The sequence below is a fragment of the Takifugu flavidus genome, chromosome 15 (genome assembly GCF_003711565.1).
Source record: "Takifugu flavidus isolate HTHZ2018 chromosome 15, ASM371156v2, whole genome shotgun sequence".
Lineage (NCBI taxonomy): Eukaryota > Metazoa > Chordata > Actinopteri > Tetraodontiformes > Tetraodontidae > Takifugu > Takifugu flavidus.
The window spans coordinates 6,837,208-6,858,379 of NC_079534.1; the positions used below are offsets into that span (position 1 = coordinate 6,837,208).

At 41.2% G+C, this 21,172-nt stretch overlaps 2 protein-coding genes across 9 annotated transcripts in view; one reads left to right on the top strand and one right to left on the bottom strand.

Annotated features, from left to right (window-relative positions):
• The window catches only part of lyn (LYN proto-oncogene, Src family tyrosine kinase), a 162,279-nt gene that overhangs the window by 113,371 nt on the left and 27,736 nt on the right, over window positions 1-21,172 (top strand).
• The window catches only part of ctnnd2b (catenin (cadherin-associated protein), delta 2b), a 79,370-nt gene that overhangs the window by 48,205 nt on the left and 9,993 nt on the right, over window positions 1-21,172 (bottom strand). For 7 of the 8 annotated variants that reach the window (XM_057057510.1, XM_057057509.1, XM_057057503.1 and 4 more), the window contains exons 2-3: window positions 14,346-14,482; window positions 4,989-5,101 (exon numbers count right to left, since the gene is read on the bottom strand). In XM_057057510.1, the coding sequence (XP_056913490.1) occupies window positions 4,989-5,101; window positions 14,346-14,477 (245 nt within the window). In that variant the 5' untranslated portion in view covers window positions 14,478-14,482. Of the gene's footprint in view, window positions 1-4,988; window positions 5,102-7,257; window positions 7,404-14,345; window positions 14,483-21,172 lie in introns of those variants that run through there. The other variant, XM_057057508.1, reaches the window with a different exon arrangement.

Sequence of the window (21,172 nt, forward strand, 5' to 3'; positions counted from 1 at the left end):
TTTCACCAAACCGGAGCACATTTTCCACATACGAGACCTTGTGTGTGTTTTAGCCAGGCTAAGATGTTTTATAAGAAAAATCTTCTGTCTGCCTTGGAGACAGAAGATGGACTGATGCGGGCTCGAACATGGCTTTAAATGTGATTGATTTTTTCGGAACGCAGCCACACCCAACTGACAAGAGGGAGTGCAAACTTATGCAACAAAAGTTTGTTTTCTCCCTTAGAATTTCAGCCTCCTTTAATTGGATTATTCATGCTATAAATCACATTAAGGGCGGAAAATCTGACATGAGCTCACGTCATTTCATGTGTGGCAATCAAAAAACACGGTACTTTCGTGGAGCTGTGAAGACGTTTTATACCCACTGTATGTCCTGCTCTTAGCTGCGCACACACACACACACACACACACACCACACACACACACACAATAGATATGAGACAGGACTGTTTCTGTTCTCAGTGTTTCTGGCCAGACTTGCTTGCTTATTACTCGTCTGCTCAGGTTCTGGTTGAGCAGTGTCACAGGTGAACCCTGAGTGGACAGAGTGCTACAGGCAGAGTGGAAATACATCAAAACTCTGCTGTGATTGTGAAAAAGACTGTAGTGCAGCAGTTACTCGGCAACCATGGACAGGACAGTGACACAGCTGCAGGCCAATATTTGCCCACTCTTCTTCACAACAGTGCCCCAAATCTGTCAGACGGTCTGTCGAGGGCCTCCCCTGTTCGCAGATGTTTAGGTCTTCAGGTCTGTTCAGTGGTTGGGCCATTCCAGAGGCTTCATCTTCTTCAGATTAAGCTTGGCTTGATTTGGATGCATGTTTTGGTTTATTGTAGCACTGAAAGGTGAATTTTCTCTTCATTGTTCCAGTATTTTCTTCTTGTTTTTTTTTCCAGAACTGACTGGTATTTGGACTCTTCATCATCCAACCTCCCACCCCCTGGCTCGCTAAGGGATGGGCAGTATTTTAGGTTTGTACCAAATCTAACATTTGGACTTATATCCAGAATAGTTCAACCTTGGGTTTCACCAAACCGGAGCACATTTTCCACATACGAGACCTTGTGTGTGTTTTAGCCAGGCTAAGATGTTTTATAAGAAAAATCTTCTGTCTGCCTTGGAGACAGAAGATGGACTGATGCGGGCTCGAACATGGCTTTAAATGTGATTGATTTTTTCGGAACGCAGCCACACCCAACTGACAAGAGGGAGTGCAAACTTATGCAACAAAAGTTTGTTTTCTCCCTTAGAATTTCAGCCTCCTTTAATTGGATTATTCATGCTATAAATCACATTAAGGGCGGAAAATCTGACATGAGGACACGTCATTTCATGTGTGGCAATCAAAAAACACGGTACTTTCGTGGAGCTGTGAAGACGTTTTATACCCACTGTATGTCCTGCTCTTAGCTGCGCACACACACACACACACACACACACAGTGGAATGAAGTGAGGTGATAAATCCGCCACAGTGGTAGCATATGTCGTGGCAGACCTGCTGACCTGTGGTGCCTGATTAAAACCGGAAACAAAAGCACAACTGAAGAGCTCATTAGCACCTCTGAGAGTTTTTCTCTTCCAAAATGCCAGAGGAGCCAGACTACAGAGATGCCAGAAGCTGCTACACTTCACACTCATCCATTATGTTGCTCTTCTTTAACCTGTAGATCACTATTATTTTGTAGCTAATGAAGCCAAAGGAACATCAACTCAAAGGCCTCTACGTAGGAACATTGTGAAGCTTCCTTCAGATTATGGAGTTTGAGGGATTCCCTTCACTGGACATCTGTGAGTGGGTGTTGTTCCCATTTGTGCTAAACAGAACATTTTTATTTTGTCTGTATTAGACACAAAGCTGAACTGACAGAGTTCTAGCAGGTAACTGATGGGACAGTAACAGATCTGGACTTGAGGACAACTTTGGATTTCTATTAAGGTTCATTATGAGCTAAATGAGAAGACAGGGGTCAGCAGGGCGGACACAGATTAAAACACTACAATTGTCCATTTTTTCCAAACATAATTATCTGGGTTCTGCACTGCATTAAAAAGTCTCATCTAATTAAGAGAAGAACCTCTTCAGCTAAAGTATGGCAACAACACATTAAAATAACCTAAAGATTAAAGCACAAACACTGAAAGTGTCCAAATCTTCCCTACATTCTTTGTATTTTCTTTTTATTTCCTTGATATATTCCTGTGGTGGCTGCCGTATAGATGCCGCCCTGTCTGTTCTAGAGCCAAACGGTGATGAATAAAACCATTCAGTACAAACAGAACAATAAAATCCACATGCTCTGGCCATTGTGAAAATCCATTATATTACCTTAGTGGACTTAGCTGTGTGTTTTACCAAACAATTTGTCCATCTGATGATTACCTTCTCATCAAATAAAGTAGCCTATAAACAGACAGGGAACTTCTGTCCTTCACTAAATAAAATAAAAACATGTCACTGGTGTAACAATACTGTGTTGTTTTTGTAGAACAACCTCCTCCATCCTATATCAGCCGTATCTAACACATCTATGCACCCATTCCTTGTAGTATCAGGATCTGTTTCAGAAGACCCAGCAGGAATTATAATGGTAGCAGACGAGTAATTTTGATTGACAGTCGCTGGAAGGAATGGAAGCGGAGGAGAAAAGATGACTGAGGGCCGTTTGTATTTATTAATGTGCATAAGTGTGAGGGGAAACAGAGGCGTTAATTATCTGATAATGACCTTAGGGCCAACTAACTGCATTAGCACTATTGTGTTGGGTCGGAAGTGGGACTGGTATGGAACGTGTTGGCTCTGCTCTCTCGGTCCCAGCTCAGCCAACAGCAGCTGGCAAGACAGGCCTTTTGCATACGATCAATAAATCAGTCCATCAAACTTGACTCATAAAGCACTATTCATACAAGAAAAATATAGCACAAAGTGGATTGCATGAATAAAAGCAGCTCCCACCCAGCATATACACGCACACGCACGCACACACGCACTCATCTTGAAAACGTGGCAGAATAGAGAGGAGCCAGGTCAGGAAACAGCAACGCAGTAAAGCGTCTACACTGAGCCAGGGCACCTATCCCCCCACCCCCACCCCCATCCCCAGGGTACACGCTTAGCTACAGTATATGCTCACCTGACTACAGATCACAGCCCCCGGCACAGACCCCCACTAGGGAAACACTGGTGGTATTGAGAAAAAAAATGTAATGGAGATATGGAATAAAAAAAAACATAAAACTGCAAAGGCTGTAAGTATAAAAAATATATAGACATTGAAAATAAATTTAGAAAGCTAAAATAAACTCAAAAAATAAAAATTGAATAAAGGACTAAAATTAAATTAAATAAGAAAATAGGATATTAGCCAAATTAAACAGATGGGTATTGAGCCTGCCTTTAGAAATATTAGTATTCTCTGTTGCCCTCAGTTCCTCCAGCAGGTGATTCCACAGACGGGGACCTGCTAGAAAGATGCCTCGCCATAAGTTCATGGTCTAACATTGTGGATCACTAAGAGATCAGTGCCAGAGGACCTCAGGGTCCATGAGTTCACATGACAAAAGGAATTCTTAAAAATAAGGTGTCCAAGACCCCTAAGACATTTAAAATCCATTAAAAGGACCTTCAACTGAACCCCAAAATACAGAGGGAGCCAATGCAGTGATTTTAAAATAGTGTAATATGTGCCCGCCTTATGGTCTTCGCCAACACACGTGCCGATTGAGCTCCGTAAATGTTGATTTTTATTTTTTTGAAAGACCAGAAAGCGAAGCGTTATGACAGTAGTTAATACGAATGAAGATAAAAGCATCCATTAGTGTCACAGTGGTAGCACGGGAGAGAAAGGGGCAAGCTCTGGCTATGTTCTTTAAATGGTAAAATCCATTTTTTCTTACATTTTTAATGTTTGCAATAGAATGGAACTCAGAGTTAAGGAAATCAGGGAAAAGCCTGAGTGAACCCTGCTGTGCCTGCCATGAAGGAGCAGGAATCTGCCTTATTTCACTCTAAGTCATGTCAGCAGAATTCTAAAACCTCTGGATTTCTGATGATGGTCTTGAAAGTCGTAACAAGCGTAAATGTCAGATGGCTCCTATGTGAGGCTGCAAGGCCCTGATGGAGGTTTTAAACATCTATTGTTCACACAAGACATACTGAGAGCTGATATGACCCGGTCTAACTCCGCTGGAATCTCAGGTGTCACGTGTTTTCTTTGAACTGTATAATCCCCCCCTCAGACATTATGCTGCAGTTTGGAGAACTTGATCCCATCGATAAACTTTATTCTGTCGGTGAGTTTTTGACAGATCTATATCCTCTCTGAAGATGTGCTGTGCACATCCAACGAGGTCAATAAGGCTGTGAGTGAGACATCTGCTGCTCTGCTTCTTCTGAAAACAACACATGAGCCTCAAGTTCCAAAGGTTTTGGGTTATTTTTTGCACTTAATAAAAAATAAATAAATAAAGCCTTTGTTTTTATATTTAAAAAACCAGAAATGACATATAGGTTTCTCAGGTAGGCCTGAAGTAAGCTGCACTAAACTTTTATTACAGATGTATCAAGTGGTGCATTTCAGTCATTTGTCTCTGACTTAAGAAAGTAAGAATTCAAACTTACTTATGAATCTTTTTGAATGAATAATTAACATCAGTTTACTTTTATTATTGAGTGTATCAAAGATCTTATTTGAGTTATTGGTATGGATGAGTTTCAGTTTTACATGACTTTTAAAACCGAATAATACAAAAAATATACACAATTTGAGAGTTCCAGAAATACAGCAGCCACGAATAACATGAAAAACAGTCATTTATGTTGCAGCTGCAGCTGGTAAATATGGAGAATAACACGATCACAAGAAAACCTCTGAAACCAAACAGTGTCGGACACCAACGAGGATTTTGGACACCGATCAGCAAGTGTGAATGTGACCAGTAGGAGACACACACACACACACACACACACACACACACACACACCTGATGCTGGTCATGCTTCCGGTCTCAGAGCCGAGCTTGCATCTCTCCAGCTGACTGGCAACAATCTGTCGTTCTGCCTCCAGCTCCCTGGTCAGACGTTCAAACTGCAGCTCCTGGGGATGCACAAAAACACAATGGTCACATTTATCATCATACTTGTCTCATTTACCTATGTAAAATATATTTTTAATGGACAAATGTATGTAGTTTTCAGCCCAATGCATCTGCAGGTTCCACATGAGCGCTTGAAAGGATGTACTATGTTTCTGACTGATGACAAAAAGTCAGTTTTATGATTTAATAATTGTGTGGTTTTTTTTTCAAAAACAGACCACTGACAAGAGGTGTCACCATCAAATGTGCACTATGTGTACTTGATTGACGTCACTTCCATTGACATTTGAAGTAAATACAGAACAAAACGGAACAAGCTTGCCCCTCCCCGATGGCTTTGTAACTATCCTTAAGGCACATAATCAAAAGGTGATCTGTGCTAAGCTGACGTCGCTAAAATGATGCTAAAAAAGCCTCTTTGGTGAGAAAATTTGTATTTATAGATGCCAATGATTTGAGACAAAAATTAAATTACGCTGAAACCACAAAGTGGGTTTCAATACCCGAAGTGTGATGATGAGACAATTAGACCCAAGTTTGAGATGCGGGGTTACTTTTCTCAGGTAGATGATGAAGAAAAGGGCAGAGAAGAGCATACTGGGAAACCAACTGAGAAAAAAGAGGGGATGCAAGAGAACTTGAACACAACCTGAACAGATCATCATCTGTTCCTGCAGCACCAGAAAACTGTCAGTGTCCCATTTTGTGTTGACATCCCGCTGTGAGTTTCAAAGCAGGTTTAAGATAATGAAATTATACCTGCCATACAGTGTAGATTTTAGTAATCCAGAGGAACTGAATGGGATTCCATGCATAGGCCACCAGACAAAGGTGAATGACTGCTTGGAGTGAATGGATATTTGCAAAACAAAAGGGTCAGGAACACGTGATTGAGTGATCCACAACTACCACACAAATGCTCAGAATCTCAGTCTTTTCTGTAACCACAATGCATTCCCCAAGAATCATTGTATGATAAAGTGACCATGGAAAAATTTGTAAATAAAAACACCCCGAATAACAGTAAAAGCAGATAGCCGCAGGACTGATGAAACAAGTTATTATACTGCTGCTGAGATCCTTTGAGCTGTTAAATTAGCTTCTGTTTAATTATTAGATTATAATGTTTGAAGCACCAAACAACAGAACCCAAGGAAATTCAGCATCACATGGTGTAGTGTGGAAAATGTTGCAAAAAAACAAACAAACTATACATACACACAAAGTGAGGTTTAGGCTTAAAGGAAACATGTAAAATTCCCTTTATTTACCTGGATTATTTATAGATGCACTCAGTGTGTGTATAAAGAGCAAAGCATCATGGGAGCCTGGACACGGACGATGCCCAAGGCACCTTCAGTCTTTTCCACCATAATGATAACAAGTGCACAGAATGAAGGATTAGTGTGTCAATGTCCTAATATTAAAAATGACAGGCAAACACACATACGATGCACATCAAAGGATCGGGTGGCTCCGGACTCATCACTATGTTGACTCTTACACGCTTTTATTTCATTTTAATCCAGATATGTTTTTAGTGGCCTCTGAAGAAACATCATCCGCACCAGCATCAGGATATGTTCTTATGATTGCTACATAAAATCAATTTGAAGATATGCACTAGTGTGCAATGTATTGTAAATGCCGTGCACAACTGCGATGTATGTAAGATGTTTGATTTTTGAAATGTTCTCTTTCCGTTTGAATGCAAAACTCACACAGATCAGGTGGTTGAGTTCTATTTCATTATACAGCTGCAACAAAATCCACCAAGAAGCCTAAACATAACATTAACATTTGTCTGTAAAAAAAACAAAAAACAACACTTTAAGTGGTTAGAAAAAAACAAGTTTTATGCTCTTTCATTACTTGTCTGTTGCCCTATTGGAACTGAGCTGCTGATGAACTTCTGCACTGAGGAGTAAATATTTCTTTTCAAACACATCCAAACAAAACCACAACTAACCTCCCGACCCCCCACAAGAACACACACACACACACACAGGCACACACCGACACAGACCCACTCCTCCGCCCCCACCAGTCTGCTCTCCCTCCATTTCGGAGCCAACAGGCAGACACCTGCTCAACTCTGATGGAATTTCCGAGAAAAAAGAGAGCGAGAGAGAAGGAGCAGCAGAGACCCATGTACCTTCACGTGGACCATGCTTCATTGTAGGAGGAGAAAAACTTTCCTGCCGTTTCTCCGTCACAGAGCAGAAGAAGTGTTGCCCGTGTCCGTCCTGCAAACACTCGTGTGTCCAGGCTCAAACGCAAACTAATAGAGAGACTACAAGTGTCACTTGAGCTGACTCTCTCTCCCTCTCTTTCTCTCTCTCTCTCTGTCTCCTCTCTCACACAGTGTTCATTGAGGCACAAAGGTCGCTATGGCAACGCAGCATTTAGAAGCCCCGTGGCATTATTTATGCAACGTTGCATCACAATGGGCCCTCCCACCGACTGACCCTGCAGAAAAGCCCGCCGCTCGCCAGTGGCTCTTTGCCTCTCTCCCTCTACTTCTCTCTCTCTCTTTCACAAGACCATCTGCCCCCACAACAGCCCCACCCACCATTACACGACCATCGGCCTACAACCAAAAAGCAGCAGGGGGATAAAGGAGAGGCTGGGTGAAATGTCAGGACGGAGAGAAGATGAAATTGATGGGCACACACACACACAAACACACACACACATGGAATTCACAAGTTCAGCCTCGGATTCCACCAGATAAATGGAAGTAGTTGAAGCTTTAAAACTTTGGAAAGCTACTTTAGGGGAAATCTCATCAGTATTTGAATTTTAACATAGATAAAATTATTCTATATGGTGGATTTTCCACCTCATGGTTCTGCCTCTGCACAACTCGTTTCTTTTTTTTCTGCTTGGATATATTGGTTCCAACAATCTATAAGGCATGATGAGAGTTTAAGGGAGATTGATCAGTTGCAAGTGCTGCATTAAATGTCTGTGAAGCTGTCTGTTCCACGCATATGATTGGCCAGGATTAAATATGTAAACATTAGCATTAGCATATCTTCTGTTGCACTGAGCTGAAGCTACGTGCGTGGAATATCGATTTAATGTTTTCCATATTATCCCATTCTTTAGCCTATTGCTAATGAAATTGTGTGTCCCATCATATAGTAATGCTCAAACGCACAAGCCTCAACATATCCTTCAGTATCTTTCAAACTCTTTTCAATTTTCACAGACTAGAACAAAATGCTGCTGAAGGAGCTTTTATCGAGCAGAGTCGAGACATGTGTGGCTCAACAGCTCGGCAGAGGAAAATCCATCTTTAAGGTTAAATGGACAGAAAGATTCCCTTAAAGCTTTGAGTGATCTATCTCTGGTTCCAGTGGCCAAAGGAAACACATGGCAGCGGCCAAGCAGGGAGAAAGAAATTATGGTGATGAGGGTAAAGAAGGAGCTGAGCTAATGCTTATTCGCTGAAAGATTCTTTTTTATTATAGATCCTTTACCAATGCAAGTGGACAACAAAATTCAATCTGAAAAACTAAGCATCCATACCCAGAAGCAAGCTGAGTCCATCTCTCCACAACTGTGAAACGTTCCAGCCCACATTTGTACACCTGCTCAAGCTGGTTTCTCCTCAGTTGTTTTTGAACTTGTCCTTTTCCTTCTCTATAGACGGGAACTAGATCGATCGCGATACCTCCACAGCTTGCACGCCGACAGTGAATATGCATGCAAATCTCCACCTTCCATTTACGTTGTATTCAAATTTCTGTGGGCTGTTTCCATGGGTGAGGCTGCACACTGACGGACAGGTCATAAAATCAGCTTTAAAGAACAAACAGGAACAGTTAATACAGATGCTCACAAGCCTGGATTTTATTGTGTCTGTCTTCATATGTGAAGGCAATCAGGGCCTTTCAACTATAAAGGGAAAATATAATCATGATTTTTATCTTATGGAAACAAATTTCCTATTTAATTACTGGTCAACTGGTTTACGGTAATAAGTAGAGCCAATTAACAAAAGTTGGCAGACAGCCGGGAGCAGACAGGAAAAGGCTGGCCATGAAAACACCATTAAAGCAATTAGTAAAATAAATGACTTTATAAAGTGTTGGGTTTCATGGGAGGCCTTTTCTCTTCAGTGTAGGGAAGCCTAATTGTACCCTCTGGTGTTCACTTGGCATTTAGATGTTTCAGCCGGGGGTGTGTACACTGGGAAAATGTCATGAGAGCTATTTCCAAGACCACTGATGTTGTGGCGATGGCGTATTGTCCGATGGTACAGGAGCTGGTTGTCCCACAGGAAGGGAAAATTTAACCCTGATTGGATGTTCGCTCTTCTTAGTATTCAAAGCTTATTGGCTTTCTTGGCTCTAATATCCTTTAAATTATTAAGGTACAATGAAATGAGTTTCCGGGAGCACACAGATAAGAAATACCTTTGATAGAAAAGCCACGACAGCATGATTGTTCTCATCTGATCTAGTACCTCTGCTGTACATGAAACCATGGACACATGCTGCTTTTTATACTTCTTATATCGGCCTTCTGATAGACCACACCACATATTTGGGATTCTGCCACTCCAAAATGTCTCTTTTCTATACGCTGAAGAAGTAAAAACAGACTAATTATTTGATCTACTTGGAAACTCATGAATAACTCTGCTGTGAAGTTTGACGAGATCTATATTTGGCAATTTAATGAGGTAGCCCTGGTAAATTAATCTTAATTAATCCTTAATAAACAAATGGAGTAGAAGCAGTGGGAGGAGGAAGAAAGGCTGATTATCAGGCGTGCTGCAGGAAAACACCAGCAAATGAGCCGAATGACTCACCACCAGCACTTTTTTCATCTCACATACTAAAATTTACAGGACACTAAACTGTCCGGTTGCTTTTGTTGCCAATTAGGCCGATAAAATATGATCAATACAAAGAACACGGCATGTATCAAACACTAACAAAAGTTTAAGCAGAAAAACAATGTTGTTTTTGTTTTTAATGTAGCCTTATTAACTCTCAGTGTGACATGCTCTGTGCTCTGTCTGACCTCAGAGACTCTTCTGCTTTATAGCAATTAGACTGAAACTGTTGTCCTGACCAGTATGAGTCATGCTGATTATAAAGTGACTGTTTGGATCTGCTGTTTACAGGTTGTGTCGTCCTCTTTCAGTCATTTCTGTTACGCTTGAATGCACAGTTGTGCTCCTTTGTCACTGAGACAGTGACTGCACACATGTTTCTCTTTGTACAACAGAACGCTTTTACCTTTATGCAGAGCACTAACAGCAGCCGGTACGAGACTCTTGTCAGGTAAATGACCAGCAGATTAGGCTTCATTTCTAAAATTGAACTGTAGGAAATAAAAAGATGTTTGTCCAAGGCCACATAATTATATTCTCTCAATGTCCCATTTTCTTATCCATGACTATTCCCACATGTGGGCACCTACAGACTGAAGGGTGCCATGTATCATCTGTGGAATTATGTCCGTGTACAGTCTGCAGTGTAAATCAAATGTAATGTAATAGCTGCTTATATAATTAGTCAGTTAAAAAAACTGGAAATATTGTAACTTGACTATTAACTTTACATTTATATTTTACCTCCTTCATGCAAAGTGGAAAAACAGCACTGTGACTTTTAAAGTTTTAAAGGAGGTGGTGGTAGCTTAGTCTGGACGGGGCTGAGAAGCAGAGGGTTCCTGGTTCAAAAGCTCTAGTGCGGACAAAACTTGGAAGGTGTTCTGGTAGCCCAGGGAGGTGCCAGGACACCGTCAAAGCACTGAGGTACCCTTGTGCACGGTATCTTACCTTCAAATGCTCACATAGGGCCATGAATGAGTCACCAGCAGTACTCTGCCTTCACTCATATGCAGCTGGGATAGGCTCCAGCAAGCTTGCTGTGACCCCGAAAAGGGATATAGCGGTCAAGAAAAAAATCATTCTAAATATTTATTTTTTCCTGAAGTGTAATAGAACATCTAAAAAAAATCTCGATAGATTCATGCATGAAAAGGCTAAAAGCCCAGCTTCTCCTGTCATTCTGCAAACCTTGCAGAAATGTGTAATTTAGATTCAGGTCATTTCCCCAATATACCAAAATAAGAAAATGGTCCACGCACAGAAAGAGTTTTAAATAATAGATAGCGATGTTCTTACAGAATTGAACGGCTTGTAAATGCATCCAGACATACAGGAAAGGTAGAGGTGTTACACTCTGTGCCTGGCTTCCTTGTTAACTTCTTCAGCTTCTTTGAGGCTTCTTTGCTGCTATTACATAGTAATAGCAGAAATTAAAACAGTCAGCACTTTGCTTTAATGGACGGGCCCAGATAGATGGATCTTCACTGAGAAAAATGCTACTACTACTGCAATAACCATTTTTATATGTAATTTAAGGGCTAAATTCTTTTGGCAGGTTATTTGGACAACGGCTCTGACCAATAAGTAATACCCACTGCTTCGTTTTCTTTATCCGCCCTTCAACATGACGGTAGTTCAGATGCTCACATCTCGTATATGAATGAGTGTTCAAGGCAAGACACTTCACACCATCCTCCGCCAACAGCAGATGTGTGGACAGCTCAGATGATGAACTGTTCCAGGACAAAAGGTGACAGATGTGACAAAAACAACGATGAATGGATAATCAATCTCTAATGGGTGGAAGGAAACAGGAGAAAGAGCAGCAGGGGTCTCCTGGTGTGTGTGTTTGTGTGTGTGTGTGTGTGTGCGTGCGCGCACACGTGTGTTTTAACCCTACTTATGTGATATGCTAGCATGTGCTAGTGTTTGCATAAAAACATGCCTCATTTTTGTTATCTTCAGCTATTGTCTTGAGAATTGACATGAGAACTAATGTTTAAATGCTAATGTTATTTAACTGTACACAGTCAGTAATAGCTTTATTTTTGGCTGTACCGTTGTTCAGTTTGCGGCGTTGTCGTACAGATTCACATGCTTGCTCAGGTCTACTCAGGCCCAAGTCTGAGATAAAAAAGTGTCCCAGCACACAAAATTCAAATTATCGCATCCAAGGAAACAACTGCTGCCCTTGTGTCAAGTCTATATATGTATATATATGTGTATTTATATGTATTTAATAAGTATATTTATAAGTATTTAATCACCCTGTTCTTAAGAATAAAATGAATTTAATACAAAATGTGAACATGTAGGTGAACTACGTTATAAGACTCCAAATCATAACCCGAGTATTTGAACGTCCACTTATTCAACACTTTAATACCCTGATGAGGCCAGATGCTTCACCATAGCTTCATCCACCTTCGCACAGCCTTTAACTGAAAATGAGAAAATGTAATCACAACTAAAACGACATTTAAACATAAACAAAGCTACCATACTGATGAAGATGATGCGTATTCCAAAGTTAACTGGAGCGAGAATAAGCTGATTTAATTTTAATGTGCAACAGGTCATGTGTTCAACACTTTGGTCCAGATGAAATATTCTGACAAACTCCGCGTGGATTAATATTGAATCTGGCAGTGATGTCAATGGGCCTATACCACAACCCCTCGTTCTTATTTTTCCATAAAAGAACCTTCTTGACTGGTTGAAATGTCCCAGTTGAGACTCTGACATCATTCTTTTTCCTGTTAACAACCAAATCATCTTGTTGTAGAAGATTGAACATCAAAATTACTTAATCCCAGCCTCTCAAAGAGACTGAAGGGACCAGGCCAGCTCTGGGGTTACCTCTGGAGGATTTATTTTCTATCTTATGTAGTACGTAAACAGACGATTTAGTCGTCCATTTTCACTGACATTAATTTGCTGAGCATATTTATTTAACCTGGATAAATTTACTTCACATCAAAATCAAAACCACAATCCCTGATACACATCTGGACAACCACAAACCAAACATTTATCAGTTTATCAATCAGTCTATGCTGTAAGTGAAGTGAACCCAGAAAATCAGGGATAGATTAATCTAAAATCAAATTGAAATCATGACTACAGGTAACGACACTGCCAGACTCAGTAACAACAGCTGGACAAAAACAACAGCTTTTGGTCGAATCTGCCCAAGCACCTGCGTTCTGTAACCAGTGTTCCCTGCATATTGTGAAGGAAATACGCAGAAGCAACAGGAGGGATCCGGCCACCAGCAAGAGTGTGTACAGCTTTGATCGACTGGGTCAGTTTAATATGAGAACCACCACCAGCCCCATGAGGAGCTGGACTTCAGGAAGCATCTGAAAGGAAAAATGCCCCAGTAAGGAGACTGAATGAAAGGCTGGAGGGCAACAGTCCATCGATTCAGGCAGATGTTTGTTGCCAGCCGCTGCCTATTGGGCAGAAGACCCTATAAATTATTTCTAAGATACAAAAAACAAAGAAAACATCTAGATCCAGATGTTTTCTGGAATAATAAATGAAACTGATGCAGATTTTATACATTTTCAGGGTCACACACACACAGGTAACAACACCACCATGTCTCCAAAACTTCAGCAGGGAGGGAGGGCACCATTTGAATGATACATATACTGTATATATACATATATACATATATACATGTATATGTGTGTGTGTGTGTGTGTGTGTATATATATATATATATATATCTATATATATATATATATATATATATATATATTACGTAGCTGGCTTAACTGATATTGGCTGTTTTTGTGGCTGGACATGCACACTTGCTGTAATATAACCTGACAAACACTAGGGATTAGTGTCCCATATTGTCTGTTGATGAAAGGTGTCAAAAACTGTTTGTTGAAGCATCACCGAATTCTGTTGTGACTTTGCTTAGCAATAACAACAAAACAAACTGGCATTTCCATTTTTTAAATTTTACAACCAAAAATTAAAAATCAGCTTTGTCTGTTTCCTGTACAGTTCAGATAAATCAGACAAAAGGTGTGTTTTGACAGGCACCGAGGGCCTGTACCCAGATCAGCGCAGGGGCTGTAGCATGTTAGCTCAGATGGCTGCGCCATCATCAGCTTCGGCGGCCGTCTTTCATCCTCCTGTCCCACTGAAAAATGCCCACGGAAATATTTCTAATCTTTTCTGGTGTTCCAGTTTTAGTAATTGTAATACACACAGACACACACACATCCTTGCATTTCTTATGAGGACTTTCTCCTCCTGACCCAAGCCCAAACCATCCCAACTGAACACCCCCCTAACCCTGACCCTAACCCACTTCCAACCTTAACCCTAAAACTTTGAAAATACTCATTATAATTGCAAAGTAAGTCACACACCTGTTCTTTGACTGAGGCGAGGATGGCAGACGTGGTTTCAGACTCGGAACCGTCTCCATTGGAGGCATTGAGGACTGGGCTCAACATGGCGGCAGCGCTGGCGGTGTCAGACGCCACCTCAGGCACTGGCATACCTCCTGAAACATGAAGAAAAGAACAAAGAAAAAACCTTTACTATCGTTAAAGTCTGACACTCGGCGGTTCGTCTGAGAGGATGTCACACCTTCACCTCCTACATTCCGCAGCAATAACATACAAATATGGAGACTTCGCCAGCTTGTAAGTAGCTTAAGGTTTTTCTTTCATTTTCTTTATTTAATCAGTCACAGATCCACAGTAGACAGGACTGAGAGTACAGATAGCTGATAAACGTCTGCTGTACTTCATCACTTCTCTGGTGCACTCGGTGTTCTTTTTCCTAAACATCTTTGCAGATTCATCTGTCAGAACAGTGTGAAGCTGCCTGATTTTGGAGGAATAACTGAAAGTTAAACAAAAAGGAAGAGTGAAGTTGAAACATGACTTTCATATGGAAAACGGTTCAAACAAGGACTTCCTCCATTTCTGCGAGATGCAGATTTTTGGTGAAATATTTTAGAGAACTTTAACATTCAGCTACATTCATGAACATGCTCCACATTGCAGCTGTTTGTTCTTTGATTAATTGTGGTTTCACAGCGACAGAACTGTACACAAATGAGTCCTGACGACACACAAACAAGACATGTGACTGGTCTTTCCCAGGATAGATGCTCCACAGTGAGGAAAGACAAGAACTGAAGGTCTGAAGGTCAAGCTGAAGGTCAGCTGATGCCCCACAAGTGTATCTACATCAAAACAACCACCCAGACCAAGAACTAAAAAAAGAACCACAAAACAACACCAAATAAATAAACAATTTGTCCTTCCATAATCTGGTTTTCACTGGAAACACAGTCAGCAGCATCCTTGTCCTCATTTCCTGTCTGTAGAATCCTTTTGAAATTTACTTTAGTTCATATTTTGGTTTTGCCCCCCGAGAAAATGCAAATTTTCACTGATAACTGCTGTGTCACTTCAATCTGATCACCTCAAGGACGCTAAAAACATCCAGGGAAGATGGAATTTTTTTTGGCAATTTCAGTTTGTCCAGTTTCCAGATTTCCTGGGAAACCACTGGAAGATTTCCGATTCTGGAACTGGGACAGTCAAGTTCAGTAAGAGTCCCTAAAATCCTCAAACCTCAGACACAAACCCAGATAAACACACATTCTCATGCCTCCATGCTTGATGCCATGTGTCAGCCTGTATCTGAGCATGGACACGGACCTCACATGTGTATGTAATCCTGACACAGTACAGAGCTGCTGTAACAGCTGCATCAGTCAGCTTTACACACACACACACACACACACACACACACACACACACACACACACACACACACACACACACTCTCTCTCTCTAACTGTCACATTGAGAGAGCAGCAGCCAGTGCTGAAGTACAACAGGAGTGGAAGGATATGTTTGGAAAAGAGTGAGGGGAACTGAAGAAATGGAAGGAGGAGTGGAAAGACAGTGAGACAAGTGTGGGGTGGGTTGGGGTGGGGGGGTAAGAGACAGGAGAAAAAGCTTTTCTTGCATGCTGCTAGGCAACGGTGTGGTCACTGTAGCTGATGATGTGGCTGACCCACCTTTGCATGGCTTCCACTTGGCTCTTTATCCTCTACTCTCTTTCTCCATCAACTGTCACTGTTTTTCAGCTTCAATTTTTCATTAGCAGCCACCTTGCTACCGAGAATTCATGACTTTTTCATCGTTCTTCGTGCCTCTCAACTTTGTCTCCTCCCCCTCTCTCCTACTTCTCTTCTTTTGACCTATTTGTCCTCATCTTTTCACCATGTTTCTGCTCCGTCAGACAGCACACTGCCAAAGGGGGGAGAAAGTGTTGGCTGGCTCTGAACCTGCGTTGTTGAAGCACACCTGAGCCCAGCAGCTCCACCCACACTACAAGCATCACATTATTCACACTCTCTCTGTTTTCCTTTGAATTCTTCTGCTCAGTGCAGCGTTATATGATGTCACAGCAGTACTCTCTGCTATGATCCCATTCTTTCATTAAAAAAGGGGGATTCGATCAAGTTAATACTTATATACCAGTACTGATGAGAAATGGCTGCTAAGTGTGTCTGCATGCATTGAAAGCTTGATCAGATGGAGATGTTTTCCGGCCACTTTCAGCCCCGCTCTTGGTTTTATGCCAAGTCTTAAAAACTCCACGATTAGCCTGCCTGCAGTCATTACAGACCAAGAAGGAAGCTCTGGTTCTGACTGAAGACGGGACACGCAGCCAAATATAGGTCAGCTCAACAGACCGTATCCAAGACCTCATCATACAACTGACCAGTTATAAAGCAGCTTTTCCCAACAACAGCCATCAGAACTGGGTTACAGAGGCCCAGCGCTCAGCTAGAGACAAGACTTTGAATATGGATTAGGCCTAAAGGCTTTATTTTACTGAAGTATAATCTTGGATTTTTAGGTCTGTATTTCAGCACGGTAATGCAGGGATATTTAGTCCTGCGCTTCAAAGCAGTAATCTCTGATACTGCAGCAACAGTGAAAATGCAGCTTTCCATGTTATGATTGACACGTCGGACACGCTGAACATTGAGCTTAATCTTTTCACCCTTTAAGCTCATCAGTCAGGTCTGAGACAGAGACGCTTTAGGGGAGAGGGACACCATCACCATTCAGCGACCAAACCAGTTCAATATCCAGTAGCAGGGATTATTGCCCATGTTGTTCGTGTTCGTGTTCATATGTTACATACCTGCATGAACGGCTATACCCTGGTGCATGCAGGCTGCCAGCTTGTCATTTATGTTTGACAGCCACTCCCTGGTTGACTCATTAAGACTTGCTGCAGCGTTCTGTTTTGGCTTCATCAGTCATCCGTCTCCGTTAGACACCCTGCTCTCGGCGCTCCTTCATAATTAAAAAGGTTTAACACTTACATTTACAATGTAATCAATGCTGTCTCTGACTTTCTTTTAACCTCATTTTTAAAAAAAGTACAGCGGGAAGTTGGAATATTGAAGCTTGAAGTCTCAACAACGATCATCCTGAATGATAAATAACCAATCCCACCATTTGTTGATTGCTTTTATGGCTAAAATCACTGTTCAAAGAAGTTGATTGACATGATCAATATAAATTTAGATGCCTCCAGGTTCATTGTAGTTCTGCATATAACTACAATATCATTAGAACAGTCAGCAGTAAGAACTGAACAAAAGACATGAGAAAACATGTCTTTAGTTCAGATATTGTCAAAAAATTCAGAATAGAAGGCCAACATTTTGAACCAACAAAAGACTTCACATCTACACAAACAACTCAATTGATATATACACCTCAGTTACAATCAACATTGTCTCACGAGCATTTACAGTCTGACAGCGCAAACAGAAAACAGGAAAAATGTCCCTTTAACAGGAAGAACCCAGCAGTACCAGAGACTCTTGCTATTAGACAGAAGAGTAAAGGAGGAGGAAAATGGAAGATACAGCAAAAGAGGAAAACAGACACATTCATCAAACATGTAAATACATTAACACACCCAAGACAAACTAGTTACTGTATCGCATCATTTAGGTAAAAGGCTACTTGAAACATGCCTATAGAAAGACCTGCGCCTGGTGTTTCAGCACCTGACATCTCCAAAACATCAAATATGTGTGAGTGTGTGTTTGTAACTGACTGTACATCTAACACGTGACCAAAGATGTCAATCTGGAACTGTCACAGGCAGACAATGGCAGATGGTCTGACACGTATCACAGAGTGTTAATCACCCATCAGCCAAATCCGACATGGTGAAAAGTCCAGATGTCAATGGGCACAGCCACATACACACACACACATACACAGCTGTGAGAAAATATGAATCTCTCAGACTGTCACTGATGTATGATAGTTGAGCTGATTTAAACCATTAAGAGGCGATTGCAATAAACACGCTCAATAAAATGTTTCATCAAAAACATTTAAACAAACACACACTCACACACACATATCCTTGTACTATCTTTGTGAGGTCTTTTAAAGACATAATGCATTACCTAGCCAATGTTCCTAACCATTACCATGACAACTATCTCCCTAACCTTAAACCTATACTAAACCTACGTAATTCTAACCTCCACTTTTAAAACCAAGTCATAACCCTCAACAGTCCTTTGAAGTTGTGAGGACCAACCAAAATGTCCTCACGTCCCAAATAATGTCCTCACTTTGCTAGAAGAATGAGTATCTTGGTACTCAATATGTAGCAAGTACAAGAACACACACACTCTCACACACACAAACAAACACACAAACAGATGCTGTTTCTGACTGGACTGCCTAAGACTTTGTGGTCGAGGATCATGGATGCTAAGCTAATTGTGCTTACTGATTGTCAGTGCATGACAGAGGCTGATTACGTAACCAGAGCAGTTCTGGTGTAAAGTTAAAAGGTCGGCTCTTTCCAGCAGTAGCTTGGTGGTCACTTTGATGGCTCTTTTGTTTGGAGCTCAATGAAGGGAGTCATCTGGGGTGGCTCGAGCATCTGGCTAGGATGCCGTCCGGACGCCTTCCTTTAGAGGTGTTCCGGACATGTCCCACCGGGAGGAGGCCTCGTGGTCGGCCCAGGACTAGGTGGAGGGATTACGTCTCTCGCCTGGCTTGGGAGGAGGAGGAGCTAAAGGAAGTGGGCGGGGAGAGGGCTGTCTGGGCCTCCCTCCTGAAGCAGCTGCCCCCACGACGCGGATCCGGATAAGCGGGAGAAAACAAAACGAAACGAAAACGAAATATCATCACACTGAGCTAGTTGCTCAACCGGCTCATGCAATGTAGGTATGTTGGATGAATTATACCAACAATAGAATGGGTGGATACATACTCTTGATTTACAATTGACAGGTGCATGGATGGAATCATCAACACTCTCCCACAAATTGTTATCAGCAAATTCCAGCTCAGATTTTCCATTAATAAAAGATCTGCAAGGTTGTATGAAACAGCTGCATCCTATTTTTTCCCAAGTCACTTACTTATAATGTCAAATCAAGTGGAGAAAAGTGTTTTCACACTGTTGCTATAGCGATGAACATCTCATCACATGTTTATTTTCAGGATGGTTGTTGATCCTAGACAGCGGAGACCTGAAGTATGCTGCTATATTTCACATCCTTCAAGCTCACACTTTCAGCACTAATTAAACAGTTTTACACACATTTGGCTGGAATTTCTGTATGATTTCACACTTTTAGCCCGTAACAGAGTAGCTGGACATGGACCTCTTTAGCAGAAAGAAGCTGCAAATGATTTTCATCTTGGGCGGTTATTTGGAAAAACTGTCGAGTATGAAGCGCCGAGTGACCCAAATTAAACATGACAGTCTTTTTACTTTTATGTATACATTGTAGACTGTGCTGCTGCTTATTTCTAATCTGCCAGAGAAGGCTGTCAGTATTTGTAAAGTAAAACAGTCTTTTACAGGAGCGATCAGACAGACAGGCAGCTTCTGACACCCGTCTAACTTCAGTTTGGAAGTATCCAAAATCCCCTGCCATCCCCAATTTAAGGCATTCAGAATCTTCCTTCTTTATTCTCTTTGGGACATTAAGAAATTTGTATCTCTTCATACTGTATGTTTGACTCATGACCCTCCCACTGCAGTGATCATTAATCCTCAGCCCTTTTCCTCCTCCTTACTGGATCATCTAGGTACAGGTAGGTCAGACAACCCTAACCCTAACCCTAACCCTAACCCTAACACACAAATTTAACAGTATAGTAGTAGTAAAAAAGTGTGTGCCATGAAGCTGATGTGGCCTTCATACTAAACTAAAGCGCAGATATATGTTTTATTTATTTCTTTAATGTGTTTGGTTAATTTCTTCTATTCCTGTCTGTAGTTATCAGTTGACCTGCAGTTTATTAGTTAGTGCTACTAAGATCTGCTAATTGTTAGTTAACAGATCCACAGTTACAGAGTGGGAGGAGGCACAGCGCCACCTTTTGGAGTGGAGACTGACAGTTTTCCGTCTGTGCATATAAACATGGATGAGGACGTGAGAGCACTTGTGTGATCTTGTTAGCCGATAGAAAATCATCTCTCTTTTGATTCAAACGTCATAACAGTGCAAAATTACTTTCCCTCCAGTATCAAGTAATCACTTGATTCTATGAGGCTGTGTTAAAACGTGCATGTTAAAACATTTACGAATTCATGAATGCAATGTTCTATTATTGATATTTACTATCCATTGAATAAAGGGTCAAGAAAGTACATTAACTGGGACTCTTGTTTTGCTTTTCCCATTTTTAAAAATGCAGAAAGAAAATTGCAGCACAAGAAATATGCATAAAACCCAAAGCCCCGCCTCTTTTAGCAGAAGCTCCCACTGGGTAGCTCAGTTAAAAGAAAAGGAAAACAAACTCATAGAACATTCAGTACAAAGCAGCCCTTGTTTAATGTCTCCAAACAACAAACCAGAGTGGCTAAAAATATGACCAACATCATGAATTATGCATGTCTTCCATACATCCTCTGGGTGAACAGGCAGCTTTACCACATGATATAATTATAGAGGTTACAGGAGTGATAAACACAGCGCAGAGGCAAATTAAAACTGCGCGACTTCCCTGCTACACCCACTAAATGAATTCATGCTGCTGGATGACAGCAAATACAGCATCATGACAAAACTATTCAAGAACAAAAACTCCTCAGAAGTAAATATTCATCCCAAATGATGCCTTTAAATAGGCACATCTTACCTGTCATAGCTGGATCACTC